We start from the raw sequence: 8,860 nt of genomic DNA, 5'->3' as shown, positions 1-8,860 counted from the left end.
ATGACCTCATCTTCACTAATGACACATGCAAAGACCCTATGTCCAAATAAGGTCACTTTCGGGGTTCTGGGTAGATGTGAACTTTGGGGGGACACTATCCAACCATCACACCATGTTAAACAGATAAAAGGACGGAGGGTCTAGCTAAGGCATCATGAGTAAGAGGGGGAGGTGGGGAGGGGCCGCATCCTGCAGGGCATTCTGGGGCTTGCGGAAAGAGTTTGGATTCATTTCAAGTGCAAAACAATGCCATTGAAGGGTGTCAGCAGGAGAGTGGCTTACATTTTTAAGAGATCACTTGATACTGTATGAAGAATGGGCCATAGAGTGAAGAGCAAGAATGTAGCAGAGAACCTGGGAAGCGACTGCAGTTGTCCTATCAAGAGGTTCGGGATGGAGGAAAGTGCCAGTCCAGGGCACAGTGGTGAAAGGTGCATTAATTTGAGGTATGTTTTGGAGGTAGAACTGAGGGACTTCCTTAAGTACTGGATGCCAGCAGTGAGGGAGAAAGAGACGTAATTCCTGAATATTTGGTTTTAACAAAGGGGTGGAGGTTTTAGCAGCCGGTGGCATTACCAAGATGCCTTTACTAAGATGAGGAAGACTAGGGATGAGGTAGGGTATGGGAAAATAAAGAATGCCACTTGAGATGTACTTAGTTCATTGCCAAGTACTGCCCTTTGTTGCTGGCAAGTGAACAGCTCAATTAGGCAGGGGAGAGAGCTGAGTTGGCAGGCTTAGAGGGAGAGAAGCCCAAGGAGCTGCTTGCATTTAATATGGCTAAAAGGATTGCTCTGGACCACACTCAGGGTGGAGGAGGAAAGACTGGGGAGGAGGAACCTGGGCTTAACTGGCATTTGGTGCCTTGGAAAGAGCTGAGTAAGGGACAGCTGGGGTTGGGGTGGGGACAAGGAGAGTGTTGGGGTTCTGCTTCCTGCTTGGCCCTGGTCTGCATGACATTAGAAATCATTCCCCTCTGGGCCTCAATTTCCTCATCTATAAAATGGGGCCAAGAGTACCTGCCCAGCCAGGGCTAGGGAAAATAGAGATAATGAATATAGCATGGTGTTTGGCTCTGAGTCGGATGCTTTGCTATTGTTCTTGCTGAGGATCCCAGAGAAGGGTATAGGGCAGAGAAGTGGTATGGTATGGGGGGGGCATAAGAATGGGGACTCCGTGGCCATGTCAGGGATGTCCTGGACCCTGGCTTGTGCCCCCAAGAAACTGCCCTGCCAAGTTCCCCAACATTTATTTTTGTCCATTTATCAGATCTGTAGACTGAGTGGGTGGAGGGGGGCGGGGAGGGATAGATCATCACTGTCATCACTAATACATTCACCCCCTTGTGGAGCACAGCTAAGCACTTTGCGTACATTTTTCCTTTGTCCCTCATGTAAGCCTTCCAAGGACACTCCCAGATGAGTTCTATCATTATTAGCCCATCTCACAGATGAAAAATAATTTTTATAGAGCATAATTGATGGATCGGAAGCGGCAAACAATTCCACAGCATCTGCTTGGCGCAGGTACAGAGCTGGGCTTCCTAGAAAGCAGCCTTTATGCTTTTTATGAAGTTCAGTGGATCTCACCTTCAGGAAGCTTTCTCTGGTGAAGAAACAAGTTCTTTCCTTCACTTAACTACCATGAGGCGCCTTCTCTGTAGCAGACACGGAGCTATAAAGATTTCTCACTGGTTTGTGCCTTGTGAATGGCAGAGTCTTAGAACAGGAGAGATCCTTCTGGGGGCGGGGCACACCTGCCAAGAATTTCCAATTTCCTGATCTTCTGCAGGAGGAAGAAAAGAAGACTGGGAGAGGTTAGCAGGAGAAAGCGAAAAGTAACAAGGAGATGCGAGTTTAGGAGACAGGACCAACCCAAGTCCAGATGGGCAAATACCTTCCGTTTCCCAGCAGCTCTGGGCCTCGGCTCGGATGGCCATTTGTCAATAGCAGGGCTGAGGTTTCTGCCAGTGAAAACAAGATAGGATTTCTGGATTGAGAACAGAAGCCAGCGGGTGGCCGACTCCTCCCCCATTGCCCCGCGGAGCCGCCCCTGTAGACGAGAGAAACTGGCGTGCAAGCAGGGCTCCCCGTACCACTGCTGCCTTTAGCATCCCTTCCCCACCGCACCCTGCATCCCCCCACCTGACCGCAAGTGCCCAGGGTGCGGTGCAGGAGCCGGTGGGAAAGAACGGGTGCCGGACCGGGTCAACCAGAATCAGCTAAGCGGTATCAGGGGAGAAACACGCTAACTCCCGCAGAGGAGCCCGCCCGGGTGGTCGCGGAAAGCAGAGCAAAGAGAAAGGCTAGCGAGGCGGAGACCCCACACCACGCACCGTGCCTCCTTGACCGGACACCCCAGATCAGAGTCCTGAGCCCCGCGAACCTAGAGAGGGGAGGTAAGACCTGAGAGAGCGCCAGCAGCCGGTCTGTAGGGGGGCAGCATCTGCGCGCCCAGGGCCCTCCTGGAGCTCCACGCTACAGTCTACAACGCATCCCTGCAGTAAACCTCACCCCGGGAAAGATCGCGCCAACTTAGACTTAAAAGGCGTCTTGGAAACTGAGCAGCACGCGCCTATCTCCCGGTTCCTGCTCCTGACTCCTCCGAGTCCCCAGCCTCCTACGCGGCGACAGTGAGACCCTGCACGGAGCTGGAGCAACCTGTTCAGCAGGAGGCAGCTGCCGGACCCCCAACTTCCCGCACGGAGAGCGTCTCCAGATCCCGAGAAGGCACCTCTGCAGTGGGGGTACTTCCCCCAACTCGCCACTGCCTTCGGGGTGCAGTGCGGACCCAAGCGCATGGAGAACCACACCGAGCACTCTGAGCGCGCGGTCGCGTCGGGCCTGGGCACCATGCCCTGGCCTCCGCTAGCTGTACAAGCGGTGACGTTGACCCTGGTGCCCCTCGTGTGCGCCGTGGGTGTGGCGGGCAACGCTACGGCGATCCTGGTGGTGCTCCGGAGCCGCCACATGGTCACACCCACCAACTGTTACTTGGTGAGCCTGGCCGCCGCGGACCTGCTGGTGCTCCTGGTGGCGGGAGTGCCCACCGTAGCCGAGGCGGCGTCCGCCCGGTCTTGGGTCTTCGGCCACGCAGGCTGCCTGGGCGTCACCTATCTGCAGTACGTGGGCATCAACGCGTCCACAGGCTCCATCACCGCGTTCACCGTGGAGCGCTACCTCGCCATCCGCCACCCGCTGCGCGCCCAAATTCTGTGCCCGGTGGCGCGGGCCAAGCGCATCGCGGCATCGGTGTGGCTGGGCACCAGCGCCTACTGCGTGCTCTGGCTCTGGCTCTTCCTGGTGGACACACGCGAGACCGCCTACGCCGACGGCGTGCAGGTGCAGTGCGGCTACCGCGTGTCGCGCTCTCTCTACCCGCCCATCTACTTCCTGGACTTCGCGCTCTTCTATGCGCTGCCCCTGGGCCTGGCCACCCCGTTCTACGTGCTCATAGCGCGCGTCCTCTTTGTGGGGCCGCTGCCTCCTGGCGACCGGGGTCACTCGGGCTCTGCGCACCAGGGCCCCCCGGCTGGCCAGCGGCGCTTCTCCTCCAGCGGCAAGAGAGGCGCCCTCAACTCCGGGAAGCAGGTGGGGACCTCGGTCTTCATTGGGACCGCTGTGCTGAGCCAGCAGATGGACGGATGGAAGCTTGGGCCCTTTTGGAGTCAAACTCCTCAAGTGTCAATCCCTGTCGTGCCACTTACTAGGCTTGATTTTGGAGCTATCACTTCTGCCTTTCTGAGCCTCAGTTTCCTCTTCTGCTCTATGGGGTAATGACAGCGCCCACCACATTGAGTGGTGAGAAATGGGATTAACCATGTGAATGAAGCCTTTAGCCCCTGTGAAGCCATGTCACAAACTAAATGTTCAATTAAGATTGGTTATTACTAAACTTTCACAACCAGCGCCACAGCCCTGGTGGTACTCTCCTAATGATGGGGAAACAGAAACTCAGAGAGGAGAAGTGACTTTCCCAAGTCCTTACCACATCTGACCCTAAAGCTGCCTGCATGGACTCGGAGAGCCAGCCAGCCTAGGAGAGGGATGGGTGGTAGTGAGGTCAGGAGAGACCCAGGACTTATGGAGCACTTACTGTGTGCCTGATTCTTTGATCATTCCTGCTATTACCCCTATTTGGGAGGTTTCACACCTATTTTAATGGATAAAGAAACAGGCTCAGAGGGGACAAGGGAGTGAGAAGGTGACCCATGGAGGAAACTGGGGCGAGAACCCAAGTGTCCAGACTCCTTATATCCTCCACCCACACTCCAGCAGTGTGGCCTCCTAAGGGTATTCAAGGGGTGCGGGTGGGAGGAGAGCTCCCAAAGCCCAACTGGTCCTTTATCCTCAGCTGGCGAGAGAGGGGGGAGGACACCTCGCCCCTGCTGAGTCACTCTTGAGCCAGGCGAGGACCATCTGTGCCATCTCCCTTCCTCCTGGGGTGGGTGCACTGTTGGGGGGCTCTTCCAGCCTCCCCAAACTGCCCCTGCTTGCAGGCATGTTAGCTCCAGGTGGGTTTTAGAGGAAAGGGGGCAGGACCCAAGCTGAGCAGGTGTGGAAAGTTCACTCTGGCTGTAGGCTTAACACCACCTTAGGCTCCCGACCAATGCCCCTCCTAGCCTCCCAGCAATTATTTACTTCTCTGTTTACCACTTTCCCACGCAGCCTAAAAGGGCTAGGTTCAAGCTCCCACCTGGCCTATGCTTTAGGTGAGACTTCTGCTGGTGAAAATAGTCTTCCAGACCGGGATCTTTCTAGCCCCCAGCTTTGTTAATGCCTTGCTGTGTAGCCTTGGGTAAGTCACTTCACCTCTCTGAGCCTTGATTTTCAACCCTGAGCCTTGATGTGAAGTCATTATATAATTATAGTGCTCATCTACCTCAGTGGATGGTAGCAGATATTATGAATCTGGCACATAGTAAGAGTTCAATGTAGGGTACCTATTATTACTGTTTTTTTGGAGCATCGATGTCTTTTTTGACAGTGGGCAGTCTAAAGACTGAGCATTCTTTGATGCCCAAGAGAGCTCTTGCAGAACGCCATGTACCACGGCAAGAGGGGAGAGGTATGGAATGAAAGCAGAACGTCTAAGAGAGCAAGGTGGAGAATACTACTGCAAATAATAATAGTCAACAATTATTGGGATTTGCTATGTGCCAGGCACTAGTCTAAATGCTTTACACAAGTTAGCATATTGAGTTTTTGTAACAACTCCATGATGTATGTACGGTTACCATCTCAGTTTGACAAATGAGGAAACTGAGTCACAGAGGAGCTGCCCCAGGTGACAGAATCGGTAAGTGTCAGAACCAAGGTTTGAACCCAGGCAAACTGGCTCCAGTGCCCACACACTGGTATCCAGTATTTATCCCCCAAATGAACCTAAAATGGAATAGAATTAAATCTGAATTTGGTAAAAATCAGGAGTCAAGACTGACTTGGGAATTCCTGAGATTTCTGGTTCCTGGAGAATATTACAGCCCTGCAGCTTATTGATTTAGTCAGGGCGAGCCTCTTTGGAGAGGTCACTCATAGCAACTAAACTCCTGGACTCTGAGAAGCAATCTTATGCAGGAACATTCCAGGCTAGCTTCCTCCTTGATGAGAAAGTTGTCTCTCCAGCGTTCCTCAGAGCTGATTCTATGTATCCAGAGGTTTCTGGGCAGAACCAGCGCAATGCCAAGACAACTGAAGCAATTTAAGCTCTAGTAAGTGCACTTTGCCCCCCGCCCCCAACAAGATATGGTCTCTGAAGGAGTCCCTGAGGACTCCGGAGGTGTGGGTGGGCCTGGGTGTGCTGCTGTCCTCCCCAGGATACTAGGGATGTCCCTGTCTCCCACTGACTGATGCCCCCTGGTGACCTTTTCATTCTGGAATTTAAAAACGAGGGATCTTTTGAAACACCTTCCAGAGTGAGTGTACCACCTCTAGGAGGCTCTACTTCATCTCCACCGTTAGGGAAGTGCAAGCCAAGGATGAAAGGGGCTGGGGGCTGGAAGGTGAGGGAAGTGAGGCATGACTTGCCGTCAAGGGCAAAGGCAGGAAGGAGAGCTGGAGGGAGAGTGGGGAGTGGGGTGCAGTGAAAGCACCACAAGGGAGAGAGCTCGTGGCCGGGGATGTTGGGGAGAAGGGGTTGAGCTGGACAGGGAGGTGTACCCAAGCTAAACAGCTGGTTATCAGTGGAACCAGGATGGTAACCCCGCTGCTTCTGGCTCTGAACTCCGTGCACTCGTAATAGTAGCAGTAGATGTGTGTGCCACAGCAATCCCCCTGCAGGGCATTTAGGGCCTGCCTGGCACTGTTCTGTGTTCTTTACCTGCATTCATTCTTTAATCCTCAAGATCCGCCATGATGAAGGCAGTGGATTCGTGAATTTGCAAGTTCCGCCATGATGAAGGCCGTGGATTCGTGAATTTGCAAGTTCCGCCATGATGAAGGCCGTGGATTCGTGAATTTGCTGCCAGTAAAAATGGTGGCCTGTCCAAGGGCTTTAGAGGTGAGTTGGGGGCTGGTGTGTGTCAGTGGGAGGGAGTCCCCCAGTGAAAATGACTTGAGCAGGGCCTGGAAGGATGCGCAGCAGTGTTCTAGCTGGGGATGGGGCTGAAGGGGGGCATGTGTGAGGGCACCATTTGGCAAAGGCCTGGATGCTCTTTTGGCTTCTTCCTCTTGCATCCCGCAGAGAGGCCGGGAACTGGGATTCTCCCTCGGCACCCATGCGTCCCTTTTTTCCTGTCTTACCTGGGAGGTCACCAAGATGCTGACGGTGGTGGTGCTGGTTTTTGCTCTGCTGTGGCTGCCCTACAACCCCCTGGTGGTGGTGAATTCCTTCCTGAGCCCGCCCTACCTCAACCGTGGCTTCCTTCTCTTCTGCCGCCTTTGCGTCTACCTGAACAGCGCAGTCAACCCCATCATCTAGGCCCTTATGTCTCAGTGCTTCCGGGAGGCCTTCCATGGACTATCTCAGTGCTGGCAGGCGGCCCAGCTCCCTCCCCAGGAGGCCACCCCTGTGGACTACAGTGTCATCAAAGACTGTTCCCAGATCAGACTGGGCTCTTAGAAGCAACCAGGGAACGTGATGTGCAGACAGGGAGGGGATCCTGACACCTGAGGGCAAGACCCACTACTTTATCTCCACTGAGGAGGGAGTGGTGGAGGAGGGAATGGTGTCCAGGGCTGTTTAGTAGCGGTGTGCAGGTTGTACACTGCACAACCCTAGGGGGTCGCCATTCACATCACAGCCTAGATTTGTATATTTAGTAAAACAATTTTCCAGTTTAATAAATATACAAATCTAAGAGGGAGGCACCTTTTTATAATTTACACAAAAATACTCTGTGGCCTAATGGCAGCCTGGGTGGATGAACATTTGCAGAAATTGAGTAGGGTAGGAGTTATCACCAGGGGTCTCTTGGGAATCTGTGTGCACTCTTCCTAAAAATTCAGGGAGGCTTTTTTTTTTTTTTTCCGCCAGCATAAACACCAAATGCTGCCTCCCTCCTGAGGCTGATGGTGACACATGACTTTGTTGAGGCCCTGCTACATGCAGGGCATTTCACATACTACAGAGATGATGCCAACAGGGCCCCTGCTCTCTGGAGCTCCCAGTCTAACAGGGGAGGGAGTGAGGACACGGCCAGCCTGGCACTGGAATCCTGACTGATGCACCCGGGGAGGCAGCCAGGTGGGTGCTGGATGTACCTGCCTTGTCTAACTGGGTGTGAGTCCTCTGGGCCTGTGGCCTGGGTCCAGGTTTCTAGGACCACCCAGCCTCATAGTGCAGGGAGGGAGGACTGTAAAAAGACTCCTGGAACCAGCCTTACCTGTAGGCAGTGTCTCCATGTTTTCATTGAAGGGAATCTGGGACATTCCCTCCCCCCAAAAATCTTACATTTTTTCTCTACATGTGCCAGCAACCCACGGTTGGTGTTTATTTGAAGTTGTTAAGTGTTGTCTTTCCCAGATATGCACATTTCCTTGGGAGAAGAAGTTAACACGGAAACTTCCGTGTAGATGGGAAGTTCTTTTTTTTTAATTTTTATTGTTATGTTAATCACCATACATTACATCATTAGTTTTTGATGTAGCGTTCCCTGATTCATTGTTTGTGCATAACACTCAGTGCTCCACGCCAAACGTGCCCTCTTTAATACCCTGGATGGGAAGTTCTTAAAAGCTTTTCCTCTAAAAAGAAAGATTTAGGGTGTCTGGCTGGTTCAGTTGGTTAAGCGTCTGCCTTCAGCTAGGTCATGATCCCAGGGTCCGGGATCGAGCTCCGGGGATGGAACCCTGCACCCGGCTCCCTGCTAAGTGGGAAACCTGCTTTTACCTCTCCTTCTGCCACTCCCCCTGCTCGTGCTTGTGTGCTCTCTCTCTCTCTCTCAAAGAAATAAATAAAATCTTAAAAAAGAAAAGAGAAGGATTTAAGGTACCAAAGGATCCAGAACAAAGAAGATAGCATTGACAGGTAGGGAGACAGGTCAGAGATGGAAACTAGGGTGGAGAGGACAGGGGGTTTTCTAGGTAGCCCCAACTGCTCTAAGATCTTGGCAAAGCATTGTTAGGGTGAGGTGGTCCCTTCGGGGGCCCCGTTTGTCAGACTCAGGTGAAATTCAGAGACATCTCATAGAACGGGTTAACATAAGATTTATTGTGTAGATAGTAAAGTTCAAGTTGAGGGTCAGGGAGAGAAGAAAATGCGCAGGTCCCCCGTCCCCCCATTATCCCTCAGAAAGGAATGAGGGCACGGGTGATTTCCTGGACTCACAGTGTAGGCTGTGTTCCAGTGGAGAGATCCCACACCTATTACTCTCCCTTCTTATGGGGGAGCATGTGAAAGCAGCCTCATCAAGGAAGGGAAG

General features: G+C 52.9%; 1 protein-coding gene across 1 annotated transcript; it reads left to right on the top strand.

Annotated features, from left to right (window-relative positions):
- The first annotated feature begins 2,798 nt into the window (after positions 1-2,798).
- On the top strand, positions 2,799-7,059 carry LOC113938514 (thyrotropin-releasing hormone receptor-like). The gene is given in 2 exon segments (XM_027623897.2): positions 2,799-3,590; positions 6,748-7,059. Coding segments are annotated over 2 exon segments (1,104 nt in total).
- Positions 7,060-8,860: the final 1,801 nt, after the last annotated feature.

This window comes from Zalophus californianus, chromosome 8 (genome assembly GCF_009762305.2).
Source record: "Zalophus californianus isolate mZalCal1 chromosome 8, mZalCal1.pri.v2, whole genome shotgun sequence".
Lineage (NCBI taxonomy): Eukaryota > Metazoa > Chordata > Mammalia > Carnivora > Otariidae > Zalophus > Zalophus californianus.
The sequence above is the reverse complement of the archived record's forward strand: the minus strand, read 5'-3'. Positions and strand labels throughout refer to the sequence as shown.